We start from the raw sequence: 20,173 nt of genomic DNA, 5'->3' as shown, positions 1-20,173 counted from the left end.
GGCAGTCAAGGCTAAAGTTCCAGTCTGGGTTAAAATGGAGCAAACTAACAAACCATGTAGAACAGAAATGGAGAAAAAGTACATATTAAATGCTTGTTTCACTAATGTGTCTTTAATATAAAAACACAAGAATCAAGTAATTTAAAAATTGAGACTTTAAAAGATTTCGGAGATGTACTGGTGCAATTTTCAAGAACAAGTGTGATGTGCAGAGCTGCACTAAGTACACAGGGATCAAGTTTATGAGCTGCATCATAAAGTAGGAGGTCATTTCGACCACGTCTACACGCTTAAATTCGCGGAGTTGCTGATGTGTGATTGGCTCGCAAGACACCTCCAATAACAAGCAGTTGAACAGGCGTGCCTAATAAAGTGGCTGCTGAGTGTAAATGCAATTCCAGCGTTTGCAGGCCTTTGTAAAATTACAATTTGTTGTACGGTAATCAATGACAAAGGGTCACCAAGAAAATAGGTCCAGCTGCCGTGCGTGTCGTAGAGCTCTGCTCCACAACTCCATCACTCTGTCAGACACACACTGAAAGTGTTGTGTCTGCAGCATTTGCTCAGTTTAAAAGTGAGGCTTTACAAAAGAAACACAGACTCTAGAGACTTTATGGGGGTTAAACCAAAACTGCTTGAATAAAAAAGATGAAAGTAAGCGAGCTGTGTGCTCATCAACTGTTTAAGTATTTAAAAAAAACACCAACTTCAAGCTAGAACTACACAGTCTGACGCACAAAACACCGTTCTACCCGTGGCTTAATTTTTTATCATTTTTTTTATTTTTTTATTTTGATGAAAAAAGAAGTAGGTTCATAAAACTTTCCACTTTTTATATGTATTTTAACAGTTTACAAAAATGGCTTTGAACATTTGTCTTTCAAAATATTTCTTAGACTCTGAAATAAGCAATTTCACAAAAATAATCTCTATTCCCTATGAACATTAAAAAGTAGTGTACATCTGTTGTAAAAACAAGGAGAACTCAGGAGGAGTGCTGACACCGGGTTCATCTGAAAAGCAGCAGAGGAGAAATGCAAAAGGTTCAACTTCAACAAAAAGGCGACTGCTGGATGCAAAACTGCGTTACGCTGAGGAACCACTGGAGCGTTTGAGGTGTGAGGATGACTCGGGCGTGAGTGTGCGCCTGTGGAGTTGCAGGAGTGACCCATGTTGTATTGCTGTGATGGCAGGTGAGAGGAAGAATGCTCCTCGGTCACTTAACCAGTAAACACTGCTGCTTCTGTGCAACTATCACAAAAAACACTGATTCGGCTACTTGGTGCTGTCCTTCAAAGTCACGCTTTAAAAGGTTGGAGCTGGTTGTGGGTTCAGAACATGTTGGGAGCTGCCATGAGTGAGGCATATGTGAATCTTATTTAATGCTGTTTGGGGTTGGGCAATATGGTCATATTCACACTATGAGTTTGCTATACTGACTCAAATCTATTACACACCAATACTGAACACAGTATTTTCCATAATGTGCAGCCTGCTGACTGATTTAGCCATAAATACACATTTCTAATGCATTCCCAGAAAAGCAACGCTTTATCGCTACTAAGGGTGGGTTTAAAAAACTCACTTTTCTGATTCAAATCGATTTTAGCTTGAATAACACGTTATCGATTCATTATATCCTGAATTGATTTTTAAATACAAATGTATTTTACCAGCAATGTCAGAATCTCCGGTTAAAGCTCACAAAATTATTTCAGCAACCACCAAACAGCTAAAACAGAAAACGAGAGCAGGTAAACGGATTCTGCACGAAGCGCGGATTGTTCAGCCGATGACACGGACACGGACACGCCATCGGGTTGAAAGCCGACATCTCACAGATTCTGATGCTGAAGGTTTGGATGTCTCAAATCTCTGTTTTCTGTTACTTCTGCTACTATGGCACTCATAGTCCTATTCCCATATTGCCCACCTCTGATGCCAGTGCAACCAGTAATAATCATATTGATCAACAGTAACATGGACAACAAAGTGCCGATTTAACACAAAAAAATATGAGGGTTTGTCTTGCTTCTGGACAGTATTTCTCCTTCCATCCGTGAATTTCCATGAATGCACATTTTATTACCCATAAAACACTTTTCAGACCAGCTGAAGAAGGGCCTGTTTTGTTTTGTTTTTTATTTTTTAGCATAACTATCCCAATAAGCCAGTCTACCCACTGCTTTGCTGGCTTACTGTGTTATCTGTCTAATGGAGTGTATGTGTGGTTTCTGAGCAACGTCCCCATACAGACAAAAGCCATATGGGTGTTTAAGGCATCTGTCAGAGGATTATTTTTAAAGTGTCTGTACTCATCCCCAGTGGAGCTGCTCCCCAAGGCCCCTCCTCTGAATAAGCCCTCTGCCTCTAACAGGATGTGACGTACAGCACAGGGACTATCAGTGCATTTGTTCCTCTCCCAAGCTGGTTTCCAAATCGGAATTTCTGAGGCTTGGTCTAGAGGGATGCCTCTCTTCGGGTTGCGATGTCCAGCCGGCAAGAAAATTTAAGCAAAAGTGGCTTTGTCACTACCTGCCATGGTCATTGGGAAGCTGTGGTGTTGTTTGCTTCTCCTCCAGCTCCGTGAGGGCGTTCTCCAGCTGCTGGATCAGTACTCGCTTCTTGAACCTGTTCGGGACATGTTTAGATGTTACTTTGGATCACAGCGACGACTTTTCAATAACAGGAAGAACAAGGAGTTGTGCGACATCAACCTCACATGAAATCAGTGTAAGAAGAGACAGAACAGATGAATCCACAGATGAACTGCGGCAAGGTGTTTGGAACAAGTGCAGTTGTAATGCTGGTGGGAGCTCACACTATCGATTTGATTTCCTTTTCCAGCTTACTGCAGTGGGAACCTCAAACTTTATCAGAGTGCTGCAGATGAATTTGATTCAAAGGGCTATGAAATGAATGCCATTGAAGCCGCAGTGCCTCAGAAACACTGAACTCACTGTATGTCAGTGCAGCGACACGCTGTTTAACAGGCTTGTCCGGGGATTTCAAAAGATTCAAAGCCGCTCAGTTTCTTACCTCATTGCTTCTTTGATGGCGTGCTGGATGAAGTACCTCTGTACGTTTGGCGGGCCTTTCACCTGCTGCAGTAGTCTGAGTATTGCATCATAGTCTGAGAAAAGGCACAAGGTAAGGAAGCGGTTCAAATGTTCCCAGTACGTCCCCAAATTAGAAATAAAATGAATCAGTATTTTACATTTCTCTGCCACCTCTGACTGATTTAGCTGAGAAATCAAAAACAATTTGGGATTTATATGAAAAAAAGTTTTTAAAAATGTGTAAACATATTGTTAATGTTGTATTACTGGCCGCACAGCTGACAGATCCATTATGTTTTATTTTTTTTTAAAAATACTGCAGTGTTCCTCACTGGGTGCACATAGACTGTAAATGGGCTACAGCTACCTCTTCTCTGATGTAATGAAAAAAAGCTAAAAATCAGAAAACTAATCCAATTTTAAAACATGTGAAAGTGTGATATGATCAAGCATTAAGGACAATCAAGCTTCGACCTTTAACTTTACCCCCATAAAGACGACATCTGACAATAACTCTAACAGACGCCCAAGGAGAAAAGAGTTTTCATGTGTTTGAAGAGGTTTAACATCCGTTTCATCCGAACTTTGAACTAAAGGAAAACATTTTATCTTAAAAGAACATTTTAAAGGCACAGCAGCATAATTCCCCCACCAACAATGACCAAAGACTGTTTTAGAAAGTGCATCACTCAGTCTAATTACCTTTTTAGAGCATCTTCATCTGGGAGTTCACATGAAAAACTAAATGCATGGGGATGAAAATCAGGACCCTGAAATCTCATCAGATGACTAGAAATCAGCTTGTGCTGGAACTCATAATCAGATGATGAATACGAACCGTAGATTACCTTAGATTAATAAGTATTAAATGTAAACAGCTAAAGAAGTCTCACTGTGGCAAGATTTAAACATTATGGGACGAATGCTGCTGTGTTTGGCTACGATGCGCTCGCCTTTCAGTGTACCAACTTCCTGATAAAGTGAAGTATAATGCAAAGAAATTCGCTGTTGAAAGGACAATGATTTCAAGTTCAATAAATCCTCTGTGATCGGGCGCCGGTTTAGCTCAGTGATTTGCCACGTGTCTTCCCCTGCCTCTCTGTCTTTGCTGTCCCTTCCTGTCATTTCTTCACTGTATCTGTCAACAAAAGCTGAAAAAGACCCAAAAAATCAATAAAAATCAACTGTGATAATTTAAATCACAATATTGTCCAGAATGTCCGACCGTCCACTACAAACACTAACACAAATATTTTAAGCAAACAAAAAAATCTGAAAAGGTTTGAGGAACTCTTTTGAACTTTCTCCAACGTCGTCTGAATAAGTCCGTGTTTCATGCACTTGAAATTGATCATTTTTATTTGAAATTAAATATTTCTTTTTAAAACTTGCACTTTTTCCTAATAAACTATACAGACTGTCACGCATCAGTCTTAGTTCTGTGTTTTGCTTCTGCTTCTTTTCATATTGACAGTCTTTTTTGGCTATTATTAATATGAAGGCCTGGAAAAATATGTTTTAGAGACTCACCAATTCTTAATGTAGCCGTTCACACAGACCACATAATTTTGCTTGATAATTTTTGGCATTTTTTCCAATCAAGCTTGAATTTTCCATTTTTTTGCAAATAGATGATGAGAACAGATGTGACTAATCAGGCCACTGCCTTTGGTAACAAGTGACCTCGTAACACACATATACAACTACTAAAATAATATTATTATAAATCAGACACACAGCTAGATGCTGATTCAGGACAGTTAGCTCTCTGAAATGATTTCACAGCTCCCAGCTCTGCTAACAAGAGATCAAACTGCCCACTGACGCCCTGAAATATGTACGTAAGCGGCCGTGATGCAGTTTCATCTCCTGGATCGAACCCTGAGGAATTGGATGAACTGAGAATCTGTTTCTTCCTTTTCTTGTTGTGAAACATCAGGACCAGCTCATCGTGGTTTGATGGAAACTTTTCATAAAATCGTAACGCTTACGTTACACGGCAATGCCAGAGCTGAAAAATTCTGAATTTTGTGTTGGTTTTTTTTGCAAAGCACTCTTTGTGTAAAGATCTTTAATTATGATATTGTTGAAAAACAAAAATGCACTCACTTCGTCCGGGTTTGCGGACCTCCTTGATGACCCGCGTCCGCAGCTCTGCCAGGTTGCCGTCTAGTGGAGCTATGAAAATGATCTCAGGCACTGCCGGCTCAGCGTCAGCGCCATCCAGCTGGCTCTGTGGACTCAGGCGTTCACAGTTGTGCTTCTCCTCCAGCGGCTGCTCGTTTAGATGATCTTCCACCAGCCTCTCCTCCATCGTGCCAAGGTCCTCCCCGCGAACTGCTGCTCCTGTCCCAACGTTCTCCTCTAAACTCGGTGAGGATGTATTCCCTGCCTCAGTTTCCATCTCTGCAGGCCAGATTTCCCCAGAGTCGAGCCCGAGAGCGCTGTCGCCATTACTCTCTGTGACCACCATGCTATCCACTCCTGATGATGCAACAATGAACAGCGTGAGCCTCATATTCACCACCTTCGAGCATACTTTGTCATTACCTTCGCATCTTACCTTTGTTCTGTGGACCCGGTTTGAGGAGGTTCTGCTGCCCCTGAATCCCTGCTAGGTTCTTCCCAATCACCACATGGTTGGTGTTCCCTGATGGGGTCTGCGGCCGCCGCAGCAACGGTGACATGTTCCGCCTTCTCTTCACAGTAGCTCCCGAATTGGAGTCACTGGAATTTCCTCTCTTCTTATTTTGAGGGCCTGCTACAAACTCATCCGCCTCATCGATCATCATCCCCTGGGAATAACAGACAGAGAGAGGAAACCGTTACACAATGTAAGGGCGCGATACGGAGTGAAGACATCTGTGTGCAGCTAAACTGCATTACCTTCTTATCCTGCTTGAAAGGATTCCCAAATGTGTGCAGCCGTTTAGGCTGATCGGGATCAATCTCTCTCAAAGGGGACGGCATCATTTTTAGGTACTCCTGATAGTTTCCCATCTGAGCCACTGGAATACTGTGCAGGGAATCTAACAACCACAAAACGATGATTTCATGAAATGTTGTAGTAACTACACCGGATTCCAGCTGAAGAAACGCATGATGCAAGCTCATTAAGTTGTTGCCTCCCACTAGCAACACACTGCGTATTGACTTACCTTCATCTTGCCCTCGGATCAGTTTTAGTGACGTCCGCAGCAAATTGGAGCGCATTCGTGTGAGCTGATCCAGGAGGTTCCGTCTTGGGATGTCGTAGGCATTCCGATAAGCTTGAGGCTTTACATCCTGCAAACACATCTAGTCAGAAAGAATCCTACCAAATACTGTACACGCTGTGTTTTCCCTCTCCGCTGACAGAAAGTATGCCACACACTGCACAAAGTGTCCGACTGTCCTAAACCTACCTTGTTGAGCAGGACGATCTGGAAACCGGCAAACTCTTTGAAATTAATGTCCGGCAGGCGAAGGGGCCCCTCCCCCGTGATTCCCTGCAGCAGCTGCTTAAAGTCTCGCCGGTGGGCTAGAGAAAGCGAGCTGGAGTGGTTCTTCACCTTTATGCCAGTTTCCTGCGGAGCCTTTTTCCCCACCGACACAATCAGACGATCCGACTCCATTTTTGCCTTCGAGCCAACAAAACAACATCTCAGTATGAGGATAACAAGCAAAGTGAAATGAGTGAAATATAATTTGGAAGACATCTCTCCACTCCATTTCTTGGCAGTCTTTCATGCAGATAATTTCAGCCACAGATAATCATATTAAAAAATAAGACAAGTATTTATAAAGACTTTATATCCTCATGTAGAAACTCTTTTAGCTCCACACTTGATAGTTAAATTATGGCAGCACGGGACTCATAGCTGTATAGTCAGCACCTGTATCTGCAGCAGATGGTGAGACTGTCACTCCTGAAAATATCCAGTCAGCGTGCATGAGTTTCCAAACTATGACTTGAATAATACTTCCACTTAGACGCCGCTGCTTGATGCTTAACATACTCTTTAAACTAACAGAAGAAATAAGATAAGAAGCCTTTGATGGAACCGGAGGCCTCACACAGCATCAGTGCTCGTTGTCTTTGACAAGTTTATAGTTTCAGTTCAGTCTCCTCAGCGCTTGTGTCGTTTAGTCTGATCTCTACATTTCATCACGATCAATAAGCACCACAAAACCTCTTTTACTGCCTGGAAGTGACTTACCTGCTGGCTGAGCTTCTTCAGGTAAGAAATGACGCTGTAACTCAGTCCGCAGTCCATGGTGTCCGCGATAAGGTTAGGTGCACCCATCATCCTCAGTGCCTTTTTCAAGGGCTGTCAGAATTTAAGATGTTAGTTACAAGAAAAACACCATAAATCAATTTAAGCTAAAGGCAGCATTAAAGATGTTGCATTCATTTACCAAGAGGTAGTATGGCGGCATCGTCTTCAGGTACATCTCAAAGGCCTGTCGCCACTTAAGGTTTGGTTTTAGTTTGTGCACTTTGAAAAAATCGTCTGCAGGGAGAAGGAGAAAATGAGCAGTGGGTTAGTCTGAGAGATTATAGCATCTGCATCAGTGTCCAGCTGCAGCAGACCCACTGATCCACATGCATCAGTACTGAGGATGATGATGGTAAGTCTACAACAAGCTTTGAAACACACATAAAGACCCAGACAATATTCATGTCTTGTACAGAATTGTTAAAGATAAACCTTTTAATGATGTTCTGTGTTGTTAGACTGATACTTGTCATGACTGGAGATGATGAGGTGTCCCAGAAAAGGAGAGCTTTTAAATATGATGTCAGCTCAGGCCTACTGACCCAGAAGTTATAGTTTTGGGGGTTTTTTAGGCCACCCTAAAGACAAATTTACTACAATATGTCTCACCGAGGAGTGGGAGAAGGACTGGGTAGTTGTACGGCATAACAAACAGATTAACACAAGTGAGAGTGGTGCTGGCTTTAAGGTAGCCAAAAGGATGCCCCAGGTCATTCTGCTTCCCGCTGCTGCTGACAAACACCTGAGGACAGCAAGAGAAAACATGAAGGTAAAGCAGAGCTGCTAAAAATGAAGCCAAGCTGTATTCACAGAGCTTTAATGGCGTGACCAACAACTACTTCATAACAGCCCAAAAAAGGTGAAACGCTATGATGAATTAAGCAAGTAACCTCATTATGTCTGGGTTTCTAGAAAGTCCCCGAGGCAACACCTGTGACTTTGTAAACAAGGCGAAGAGCGTTAGTGGAAGCATTTACTCTACCTGCCAGCACATGTGTGGGGACTTCCTTTCCAGGATGTACTGGGTGAGCGGAGAGGGCTCCAGTTCATACTTGTCAAAGGGAAGCTTGTCGATCACCATGGGTTCACAGTCCACGCAAGAGAAACGCACCACGGGGTGAGCAGTGCGAGGTGGCTGTGAGCAGCAGATGGAAATGAGCAAACTGTTAGGTGTGTTTGTCTTTGATACACAATCCTCTGACGTCCTTATGACAGCAGTATATAACAAAGCATTAAAGTTTTACAGGTAATCGCAATTATACTGGACGGTTACTAAAAGGTGTTACAGAAAAAAACTGGTGCCAATAAAAGAGAAAGGAAGTAAGAGAGTTTGCGTGTCCATAAAGCTACACAATACAAATATTGACATATAATCAAACACTATAAGATGTAATCTGAAAGACAGACTAAGAAGGCTGCTGAGGTATTTTGAAGCTTCTCTGCTCACTAGGGTTGGAGAGTTCTGGTCCGGCCAGAAGGACTCTGGTATGGGCCAATGCCCGACTGGCACCCCAGTCTTTGGGTTTGGTCGCACATAGATGAGTTTGTGGCAGCTGTGCCATGGCTGTGGGCCGAAGGATGACACAGGCCGATTTGAGTCCACAGAATTATCTGGAAAACAAAAAAAAAAGAAAACAATAAGCGGGCTGATACTAACTGTTCTACTTGGCAGGATCACGCCACGTTGACTGATATGAGCTAAGAGGCAAATAAGAATACGTTTGCACGAACGGGGGAAAAAATAACAAAATATGCAAATGGGAAAGAACAGAATTTGATTTTAGTTGATCACATTCATCCAAACTACATTCAACAAGGAATCTCTAGTTTCTCTTTCACTCAAAAAATGATTCTTTGCCCTCTTAAACATGAAGCGATAATTTTAAATAAAATGCAACTTAAACATATCAAATCAAAGGTTTATTTATCCAAATAACTAATCATTAAGTACTTGGCCAAACTAGAAAATGCACTCAGTTCTCCTTTAATTTCATTTACTGTGTTTAAAGTTTAAACAGGTGAAAAACTTCATCCTGGGATTTGAACTTTTAATGGTCGCTGCGTTCTGATCACTCACCTTCCCCAATTGGAGGCGGATCTGGCCCGTTTTTTTCAAAATTAATGACAACACCGCTTTGAACCTTTTGGACCAGAGACTCCAGACACTGGTTCAACATCCTCTGTGTTCGCACGCAATATGATCGCCCTGAGCGGAAAAAGCAAGACACACGCCGATCAGGCATAAGAGAATTTATTGTGGACTCTACCCCAAAGACTGCAGACACACAGTGAATGAATGAAAATAGGAAAACATGACAAACCTCCAGTAACTTCACACATCTGGGTGATTGCAGACTCATCCGTGGGGACACTACCAAGTTGCTCATTATCTGGTGTAGCTGCTCCTGGCAGCCTCAGTACCAATGCAAACAGACGCTGGTCCCAGCGAAAAGGCTCTTTGGTCAGCTCGCTGCCAGCCAAGGGAGAATTCAGAGGCAGGTGCAGCTACACAGCAGACAAGAATGAAGTAGGAGAGCAAGTTAATAAGTGGAAATGCAAAAGGTCGCTCGTTTTACAGATCTTAACCTTCAGATGGCTTCAGCGACTCAAAGTATGACATGTGTGTACAACAGGCCCAGCTGGAATCACTGTATAAATACTACATGGTAGTGCCACTGCATTTGTTTGAGCTCTCACCTCATCTGGCACTCCCGAGCTGTGCGTGAGCTTGTTCCCATCAGTGATGGTGATGATCACAGATGGCTCAAGGAAGAATGGGTTGCGGCCCTGAGAGGGAAACGATAACATTCAGCAATTAATTCCAAGTTCAATACTAAATGGAAAAAAACACTGAGGCCATTTATTTTCACTACTCTGACTTCTTTTTTTTCTTTGCATTCCAACTCACTGTTCAGGGCTCTGTGGATGAAAAGGATCATAAAATTGGTAACACATGTGAACCTAATAGCACAACCGTTACACGTTGCACGCTTCACCTAATTGCAAAATGCTGGTAAACCGTTTAAACAGACATCTACTAAGATGCAGGAATCATTATGGAATTACCATCCCACAGAAACTACATGTAATCTTTTTCTTTGTGTGTGGGTGAATCTGTAAGGTGCAAAGCGTCCGTGTGTTCCTTGTTAATAAGGACAGAGGCCTTTAGTACTGCGCTGCAGAGGTCAGCCTCATCTAATTCAAACACACAGAGAATGCTTAAGTAGATTTAAACGCTCCTGATGCACAGAACTCGGGTCACTGCCCGAGCGTAGTAATCCATCTGTGCCTTAGAGCAGGGGTTTAGAAAAAAGATGTACTTGACGAGAAGATGACTGGGTTAACTGAAGTGAGGTCGAGTGGATTAGGCAAAAGTCTCTATTCTCCATGTTGTCTCCAGGTACATGATGTCTTCCTCTTATTACTTCAGTTACATTTACTCCAACTTAAGTCTTAATTTGGGTTTAGCCATAAAATGTCTCGGTTATAAACACATATCAGACTCCGCTATTCATTTTTGTACTTTTCTTTAAAAGTTAAAATGAGTAAAATCCACTTCTCCTTTCACATTATTCTGGTAGACCTGCCCTTGGTCACCTGATTAGTACATGAGCAGCTTAAACAAGCAAACCTAAATTAAAACATCAAAAAACATACAGGGTAAAATCAATTCAAAACTACATCAGTGTGTTAAAAGCACTATTGTGTCCCATAATTTCTTTTTAAGACAATGCATTTATATCACTGACTAACAGTTTAAAGCAAACACACAAGGGCAGAATGTGTGAATCCATTTTTCCACCTTCAACTCCACAAAAGCTGTGAACTGCATGCAGATGCATTAAACAGTAGGAATGCACAAGATTAAGACTGTGCATGCCTCTGGTGCTTAATCAATTCAGGTTCGAGAGTGCATCTCTGCTCTTGCTCTTGACGAAGGCGGTCGCACTTTTCTCCTCTCCTCCTCCTCCTCTCCCTTAGCTTCCCTGCTTAGCCTCTTATGTCCTTGTCTAGTCTTGTGTTTTTTGTATTACTTTTCCCTGGAACACTCTCTCACAGTCTGTTCTCTAAAACCTAAAAGAGAATTATGGATTTGATCAACTGGTCTCTGAATGCAATTGACACCCCTTCTGAACGAGAAGTCTGGGCTCGGGTGAGCCTGACTGCTGAAGATATCTACCTATTCAGAACCATGATAACAGGGTTCGTGCTGATCGGAGCTGGCTTGGCCCTGGCTTATCGAAGAATTAAGGAAGCGGAACCGGCTGTTCAAACCCCCACAAGGCTGCCCGCTGGGATTGAAATGATGGGACGAGGCGTGAGTTTCTCAAAATGGGCTCATTGAGTACAGCACGGAGAAGATCTTGGAGAGGCTTACGGCTGCCGTGAATACTCAGAACAAGACCTCTGAGTGAAAAACTGGATTACATCTGGAGGGGCTAGCTCAAATAACACCTTTGAGCGCAAATTCGATCACATCTTGGGGAAGTGCACTGCGGTCGTGAGTTCTCAGAACCTGCTCTTTGAGCAAAAAGAATGACAACATCGCGGAACTTAAGTTTGGATAACATCATAGAAAGCTCACGGCTCTCCAACGGGAGATTGAGAGACCAGTGTTGGACTGTTAGAACAGCTTTGAAATTCATATGAGTTGTTCGCACTAAAGTAAAAAGCACCATCACTTCATGCGGATACCCTCTCGGCGCCAGCTGCGGTCGCAAGGCTGGAGCCGAACAAAAAACACCCTGATAACGACTGTGTTTAGACTAGAGCTGCGCAATAGAACGATAACGATATGTATTGCGAAATAACTTTCCCTCGATAGAAAAGTTAAACTATTGCGATAGGCCTCATCTCTCTTGTCCTCTTTAAACAAAAAAAAGAACAACAGCCAATCCAAATTAAGTAGCGCAGAGCCGAACCAATCACAGCCGCAGCGTCACGTCACGTGACTTGTTACGTGCCGCACATGTGTATTTGTTTGGGAAGCAGCCAGCGGTAATGGAGGAAATGACTGACTAGAGAAAAATCAACCGAGCGTGACCGAAGGTTACTGAAGAGAAAACAGATGATGGTTCCAATGCCGGAGAGATTGTCGAACGGAAGAGCCAGAGAAGTTCCGTAGTGTGAAGGTATTTCGGCTATTTCAAGTCTGACAAAAACAGAGTAGCGCGCACTGTAAATTGTGCCAAAAGCAAGTCTGGAAATACAATAAAGCGGTGCATGCTCAATCTCTGACTGGAAGCTCTAATTCATCATTCGGCTTTTGTCAGACTAAAGTAACTGTTAAAACTGTTTGAAAAGCTAAGCTATACAACAAGGAGAGATTGAGAATTTCCTTTTAGTTCTCAGTTTATTTGATATTGACAAAAGTTACTCAATTTTGTCTGATCTTCTGTAAAACAAACTAAGATTTATTTTTAGAATTAATATTTTGTTTCTAAGTGGAATTGACAATTTAGTCTGTTTCGTTTGTTCTATTTTGAAACTTAAACACTTTAGCGGCTGCCTTTTGTGTAGTTTGCAATATTTGCCTTTATTTATCTGAAAAAGTCTCATGTTCCTTAAGTACATCTACCCTGTTGAACTTATTATGGGAAATAAATATTTAAATCAAAACAAGCTGCTGATTATTTCACATTTTACTTGTGAGCAACGGCACATTTAAATCTTACAAATATAGTTATTTGGCTTATATCGTGATGGATATCGTTATCGACTGAAATGAAAAAAACATATCGTGATATGAAAAAAATCTTATATCGCCCAGCTCTAGTTTAGACTGTTCCTTCCCATTCCATGCAAGGCCACCTGGGTTGGCTGGAAGACTGTTTACTTAGCCTAGCAGGGCGAAGGACACTGTCTCAGCTGAACTCTGGACACGCACACACATACATATACTGATATGCACACACTCATCCCTCCTCCCTTTCCAAACGCCTTCGACGCTTATTCCCTTCCGATGCTGACGGTGGATCAAGGAGACCAGCGCACGCAGGCCCGGATGTACTGTCTAAATTGGCTGTCTCTCACCCTTTACCCACCCCTGTTGCTTGTCATGTGTTTCTTTGGTGTATTAAGAGTTTTTTTTCATGTGCTATGTGCAGAGGTGTTTTTTTCTGTTCTCAAACTGATCTCCCTGTTGGAGCTCAGTCTGGGGGGAGTTATTTTTTTATCTCCTTATCTTTCCTCATGTTGTGCTTTTCCATGTTATACCCCTCTGACCTGTCTTCCCCATGTGATGTTTTGTGTCATGTATGTATGGTCGGAGGGTAAGATGGCGCCGCCATTGCGTGCAATAGGTCGGCAGCCTTATGAAATTATGAAATTTCCCCTTGTGGGACTAATAAAGGTATATCAAATCAAATCAAATCAAATCAATAGGTTTAAAACATTTCCTACATGATAATATGAGGCATGGTGTAAAATGAGACTGTCGAGCACACCGACACTGTCACTAAAACCTGCCATAAATGCTGCCATAAGACAGAGTCAAGGTGTTGAATACATCCAATATGTTTCTGATAATACAACCATTACCTGTAATAAAGTGTCATAAATCCCACATATGTTCGTTTCTAAACAGACAGAAATTCATTTATATAATTTGCACTCTGAAACTTTCCTGTTCTTTTTGAAGATAACCAGAATACAGCCAGTTGAGTCGAGTCCCCTCAAATTGTGCTCATTTACCAAGATTCAATCCGACTAATGACCAGAGATGGGCAGTAACGCGTTACTTGTAACGCATTACTTGTAACGCGTTACTGTAATCTGATTACTTTTTTCAAGTAACGAGTAAAGTAAGGGATTACTATTGCAAAACGGTAATTAGATTACCGTTACTTTCCTGTAGGAACGCTGCGTTACTAAAACCGTGATTTTTTTTGCGAGAATGTCTCATGACAATGACATAAGCGAGTGCGACGTTCGTGACAACAGCTGTGCGCAGATTAACAATGGATAATATATCGAGTGCGGGAGAGAGTATGAGCGTGCAGCGTTTAAAGCGTGGAAGTACTGACCTTATTTTGAGTTTGATTCCATAAAAAGTGACAAAAACATTAACGTCCGTTGTGCGTGGGAAGAAAACTTCTTTTTACAGCGAAAAAAACCCCTAAACAAGCACCGAGTGCGCTACCACGTAATGGGAAATTCACAGAGAGACTGCCGTATCCTTCCACTGACCGCTGCGGCACACCTGCACCAGAGCACACCTCCGCCTGCAACTGTTTGCAGAAAAGTTGCCTCCTATTAGGCAAATATTGATATTCCATGGTATGATATCTATTATATATCAAAAATATCACATTTTACTTAATAAAATATCAATATTTGGTGTCTAGTATTGTTACAATATTGCCACGCAAAATATTGATTATGACTATGACATAGACTACTGACTATGTTGTCCTGATTTTTTCTCCCCTAGCAAACAGTAACAGATTCCAGTGTGATCTGGTCACAGTCCTGTGTTTCTGGTTTCATTTATAGGCTGATATTCAGTGGGAGCCAGTATGTGAGCAGGTGACAGAGAGGATGAGAAGAAAGAGAGACGATTTTTTTGATGAATGTCTGTGCAGATGTAGAGTCGGAGCACAGGATGGTGGAAATGTGATATACAGTAAATGGCTTCACTCAGTCAGATTTCATCCCAAACTCCAAGACGTCATGCACTAATGGGCAACTTTAACTGCATCAGTCAGCCCCACTACACAAGATTCCTGTGGTGAGACACTCAGTACTGTTGAGTGAGGTAATTTCAGACTCATGATTAATGGCTCATTCACATGAAAGTAAAAGTAGGATAGCAACCTCCTTGTGAATAGGAAAAAAGCAGTTGGTTGCCTGATGATTGCACTCAACATTTTTGCTTTTGAAAAAACTGCAAGTAGTTGTAGCAACTTCTTTTTTATCACAAGTAAATTGCATAAGTCACCTGGTGGGGTACCTGTCTCAAAACCATCAGGATCTGATTGGGACCGACTGCAATCGCTCTCAGCCACACTGTGAAAGCTTCACAAATAACTGCTGTCTAATTTAGAAATGCAGACAAAGTGCCAACGCATTGCAATCAGTGTGAGTCTGTCTACGCAACCCTACTGTGACAAGTCTCTTCACAATAGGAGACTTGCCTCAAATGGTTGCCAGCTATAGGGTATATTCGGATATAAAAGCAAAGTTGCTCTACACCTGTATTACTCTGCAGATAAATCACCATCCTGTAACACTTACACCACTGTTTCTGAATTTCTATTTAAGATTGATGACATGAATGCGTAGTTATTGTAAATTTCTGAGTATGTAGCACTAACAGATTTGGGATTTTTCCTGACTTGTCACATTTTGTTGCCATATTATCACAAACAGACTGCCAAGTAACTGAAAACTATACACAAAGAGGAACAAGGAAAATAAACCTCACACTACACACAATAATCTGGGCCACCTTTGCAGATCATGTAAACATAAATTGGGATTTTGCTTTACTAGACTTGATGTATACAACGTGAAGTGCGACTTTGCTCATGCGTACTGTGGCTCTCCCTATGAATGAATCTGTGGGGAACATGGATGCTCGAAAAAGGGCTTAAAAATAACTATGCAGTGTTGTGTTAACATCCATAACAAACAATGAAACAAGTTCTGTTTCAATAACTCTGAAACCTTTCACACCTGCCCGTAGTTGTCGATTCCCGAGATGAGGCGGTTGAGGTTAAGCAGGTCGAAGGCGGTGCGAAGAGCGTGTCCTAATGTTGTGAGCCCGGACGCCTGCAGATTCTTCAGCTCGCACATGAAAGTGGCATGGTTCTCCTTCCAGCCGGCCTGAAACACAAGCAGTGCAGAGACATGTGTTAAAGGCACAAGCAGTAGCGAAGGAGGTCTGAAGTCACTGTTCTGCAAAAAAGACTCACACCCACACATAGTTAGATCAAGTCATTATAAGAAAGAAAAAAACACAGCAAATTGTGTTCACTGAAAAGCTCAAACTGACCCTTTGGTAAGAGGAGTTTCAGTTTCACTGACTCTTTGCACCGTGGCTTAATTGTAACTATAAAATTTGATCAGGTAATGTGAAGTTCTGGAAATAGAAGATAACATTGTTGAAACTCACACCCACGTTTGAGCTGCAAGTTGCCTTTCAGAAAAGGTCTAATTTCATACATGACAAGCATCCAAAAATACACTTCCCAGCGCTGCCTGTCCTCCGTGACAGAGAGATACTGCTAAGAGAGGATGTGAGTGTGTAACTGCACTTGGACTTTTCTCCAGCGGGGTCAAGTGCTTTACCGCTGCAGATTCATGCTTAATCTAAGGATGACCTGCAAGCTTACCACTTCCTTTGCTAGGAGAGGGAGGGGAAGAGACAGAGAGAGAATAAAAAAAGAAGCTTGAATTGCTGGGGTGAACACGAATGCTTCGAATCAAGCCAGTGGGTAGATTTTTGGATTAACATGAGATATGACTCCAAAGCCACGATTTAGATGGAATTTCTACACAGCACACTGTTATGTGAATGACATTAGATGAATATTGGGCAGTTATACAAGAAAACCTCACTAAAAACACTCAAGAGGGTTAGCAGCAAAGTAACCCAGACACCGATCATCCCTGACAGAAGTGTAAAGCTTAGTGTGCACTCAATAATTCAGACTACAGAATATTTCTATTTTCTTCCCACCCAACCTCATCTCTCTCTCCCTCTGCATCAACAATTTATTGCTTCTGTAACTGTGCAATCAGACTAGCTCCGTTCACTATAACCTTGTCCTTTATCGTAATCCTCGGCACACAAAGAAAGCAATAAAAGAGGGGACAGCAACAAAGACAAAGAGAGGAAGAGCAGGATGAAGCTGAGGGTAGACTTTAGAATGAGGAAAAAGCACTTCAGCACCTGGGTGCTTCTGAGTGGTGGGGGGGTGAGAATCATGTTTTGGATTGTTTTAATCTATAACTGGTGGTGAATAGGGATGAGTACCGGTATCCGGTGCGTAACCAAACCAAAAAGCAGCGCACATTTCAGTGCTTTATTTCGGTGCTTTTTTTTCCTGAGCTGTGATACACTTTAGATTCTAGCCAATCATTTTACGTTTCCGAGGATAGTAGGCGGGTCCAGGTACGTACGTTCTGTTAGAGCAGAGCTACAGATTAAAAATGCCCAAGGCAAAGCGGTCAAAAGTCTGGTTGTACTTCACAGCAAAATATACAAACTCAGCAGCCTGCAACAAGTGCTTTAAGCTGATACTGTGATATTGTCAAAGGAGGTAACACCTCAAATCCGATGAAACACGTGGCAACGCATAACGTTTTTTTTAAAAGCCCAGAAATGCGCCGTATTTGATAGCTTGCCTGCGAGACCTCACACCGAGCACGTCTACTGCGGGTGCGGTGCCTGTTATCGGACCCGGAGTTAGCAACATCCCCCAAAAACCCGAAGAGGAGAGTCCTGGCCCCTAGCCCTGCCAGTGTAGCAGAAATGATGACGGATGATGATGGCAGTAGCAGCCGTTCTTCTCTGGGTCAGTAGCTTAATGTTGTTCGTGTGTAATTTACGTTGAGTAGGCTAACCACGTTATTACATTAATGCATGTAAGGTGAACTAGCAAACATCATCATAGCTACATGCGGCTGTCCTCTTGTTTGATGGCAGATACTCCCTTCACCCTGGCCAAAAAGGCTAAAATGACCAAAGAAAAAGTGGAAAACAGTTAAACATGAGAGGTTTTTGGATAAAGTTTGTGTTTTTTCCATTGTTTAAGCACTGCTTCCAGCCAAGAGTGATACCATATATGCCCCATAGCTGCAGAAAAGGCTAACATTGTTATCTTTTTACAAAAACTAGCTGAACGTGAGAGGTTTTTTGACCAATTTTGTGTTCTCCATTCTTTAAGCACTGGTTTGAGCACCGTTTAAGCACCGGCACCATTTCAAAAGTACCGGTTTGGCACCGGTATCGGATAAAACCTAAACGATACCCATCCCTAATGGTGAATACTGTGAATACAAGTAGCATAATCTGAGTCCTATAGATAGCAATATAACAACCATATGGTTGTTATATTCTATATTGTTATAGAACTGGTTATTAATTGATCAGCTAATTTTGGATTATTCATCAATGCAGCTTTAACAGAGAGTTCAAAATACTTATACTGGTCCTTGGCAGGTGCTTTCATTTCTTTCACGCTCTAAAATAAGCAGTTTAAGATAGGGCTGCTCAATTAATCGAATTGTAATCACAATTACGATCTGGGCTTTCAGCGATCATTAAAAATGACTGAGCCGATTATTAGCCCCTCCCTCGTACTTTACTCTCGCGCTGCTCCGTGTGGCAAATCGAGCGCACCTCTCTGCATTTCGAACACTCGTCACAACAATTAAGAGCAGCGGTCCCAAACCTTTTTTGTGCCACGGACCGGTTTATGCCCGACAATATTTTCATGGACCGGCCTTTAAGGTGTCGCGGATAAATACAATAAAATAAAACTAGTACCGGTACCGAAAAAAAGAAAATTTATTCATAACACGAAAAGTCCAAGGAAAACCAAGTAAACGATAAAAACGATAACAAAATAACGCTGAAAACCGATAAAAACCCTGAAAAATATACATTTCACACCTGAGCCTCAACTCTCGCGGCCCGGTACCAAACGACTCACGGACCGGTACCGGTCCGAGGCCCGGGGGTTGGGGACCGCTGATTAAGAGGACCCGAGGGAAGCTCGAAAATTATTTGGAGAGTGACTGCTGTTGGTTGAAAAGAGAGGTAAAAAAACTTCAGTGGTGTGAAAACATTATTGGTTCGCGGAGTCAAACGTGGATCAAGTAGACATAGAGTGTAAACTTTGCTACAGTGTCGTAGCTGCACCACAGAGCAACACTGCAAAGTTCACTAAACATAGATGTTTATATTTTTCATTTATTTTTTATATTGCGAACATTTGCACTGTTATCAGTATTTGCATACTATTTTATATTATTTTTTGACAATCTTTAAAGTCATTATTCAATACATTGTTATTGTTAAATAAATATCGTCAAATAATCGAGATCTCAATTTCAGTGAAAATAATCGTGATTATCATTTTTGCCAGGGGATTTGCCACACGGAGCAGCGCGAGAGTAAAGTACGAGGGAGGAGATAATAATCGGCTCAGTCATTTTTAATGATCGCTGAAAGCCCAGATTGTAATCGTGATTACAATTTGATTAATTGAGCAGCCCTACATCCAGGCATCCATGAAAACAGAATTTATTCAATTTAACAGATTTAGAAGTTAGCAGGAAGTTAGCTCACTAGTTTCCACCTAAACATGGTATAGCATGTTCTGACTGAGAGATTTCTGAAACAAATTAAAACGTACAGCTCTGCTATCACTTCCAACATAAATGAAGAGAGAAAACTAAACAGCAGTGACGTTTGTAGGGTTACTGAAGTTGGACTAGCTGGTATATAATAATGTGCTACGTGGTGTCTAGCTACACAGCTATGTTAGCATAATATAAACACAGTGAAGCTGGAGGATGAACGCTAACTTTTTTCCACTCGATAAAAGTTAATGTGGGGGTTCCTGATGGTTGGAGACAAATGCAGTCGCATGGCAGGATGCTGTAAACAGACCAAACTTCAGTCAGGAGAACAACTGAGATAATCCATCCACAATATGAGGTTAGTCATTAATATACTGCTGTGTGAGCTGGGCTGTAGTGACATCGTAAGGATTTAAAAACTGAGCTTTAAAATAAACAGTGGTAATAAAACTGAGAGAGGCCGACAGTGATCCCTGCCTTTTTTCACGGGCTTGTTCAGATTAAATAGAACAAGATAAAAATCATTAAAACATGTTAAAAACA

General features: G+C 41.8%; 1 protein-coding gene across 2 annotated transcripts in view; it reads right to left on the bottom strand.

Moving 5' to 3' along the window:
• Window positions 1-816: 816 nt before the first annotated feature.
• The window catches only part of ints6l (integrator complex subunit 6 like), a 23,109-nt gene continuing 3,752 nt past the window's right edge, over window positions 817-20,173 (bottom strand). The window contains exons 3-19 of one of the 2 annotated variants that reach the window (XM_004563213.6): window positions 15,995-16,144; window positions 10,016-10,105; window positions 9,640-9,823; window positions 9,396-9,524; window positions 8,766-8,929; window positions 8,301-8,453; window positions 7,928-8,060; window positions 7,458-7,552; window positions 7,259-7,369; window positions 6,464-6,679; window positions 6,218-6,344; window positions 5,946-6,088; window positions 5,623-5,854; window positions 5,169-5,543; window positions 3,040-3,133; window positions 2,536-2,631; window positions 817-1,013 (exon numbers count right to left, since the gene is read on the bottom strand). In XM_004563213.6, the coding sequence (XP_004563270.1) occupies window positions 1,010-1,013; window positions 2,536-2,631; window positions 3,040-3,133; window positions 5,169-5,543; window positions 5,623-5,854; window positions 5,946-6,088; window positions 6,218-6,344; window positions 6,464-6,679; window positions 7,259-7,369; window positions 7,458-7,552; window positions 7,928-8,060; window positions 8,301-8,453; window positions 8,766-8,929; window positions 9,396-9,524; window positions 9,640-9,823; window positions 10,016-10,105; window positions 15,995-16,144 (2,496 nt within the window). In that variant the 3' untranslated portion in view covers window positions 817-1,009. Of the gene's footprint in view, window positions 1,014-2,535; window positions 2,632-3,039; window positions 3,134-4,154; window positions 4,211-5,168; window positions 5,544-5,622; window positions 5,855-5,945; window positions 6,089-6,217; window positions 6,345-6,463; window positions 6,680-7,258; window positions 7,370-7,457; window positions 7,553-7,927; window positions 8,061-8,300; window positions 8,454-8,765; window positions 8,930-9,395; window positions 9,525-9,639; window positions 9,824-10,015; window positions 10,106-15,994; window positions 16,145-20,173 lie in introns of those variants that run through there. The other variant, XR_013101177.1, reaches the window with a different exon arrangement.

This window comes from Maylandia zebra, linkage group LG2 (assembly GCF_041146795.1).
Source record: "Maylandia zebra isolate NMK-2024a linkage group LG2, Mzebra_GT3a, whole genome shotgun sequence".
In the NCBI taxonomy this organism is placed as follows: Eukaryota; Metazoa; Chordata; class Actinopteri; order Cichliformes; family Cichlidae; genus Maylandia; species Maylandia zebra.
Note: the sequence above shows the minus strand (reverse complement) of the source record. Positions and strands in the feature narration are given on the sequence as shown.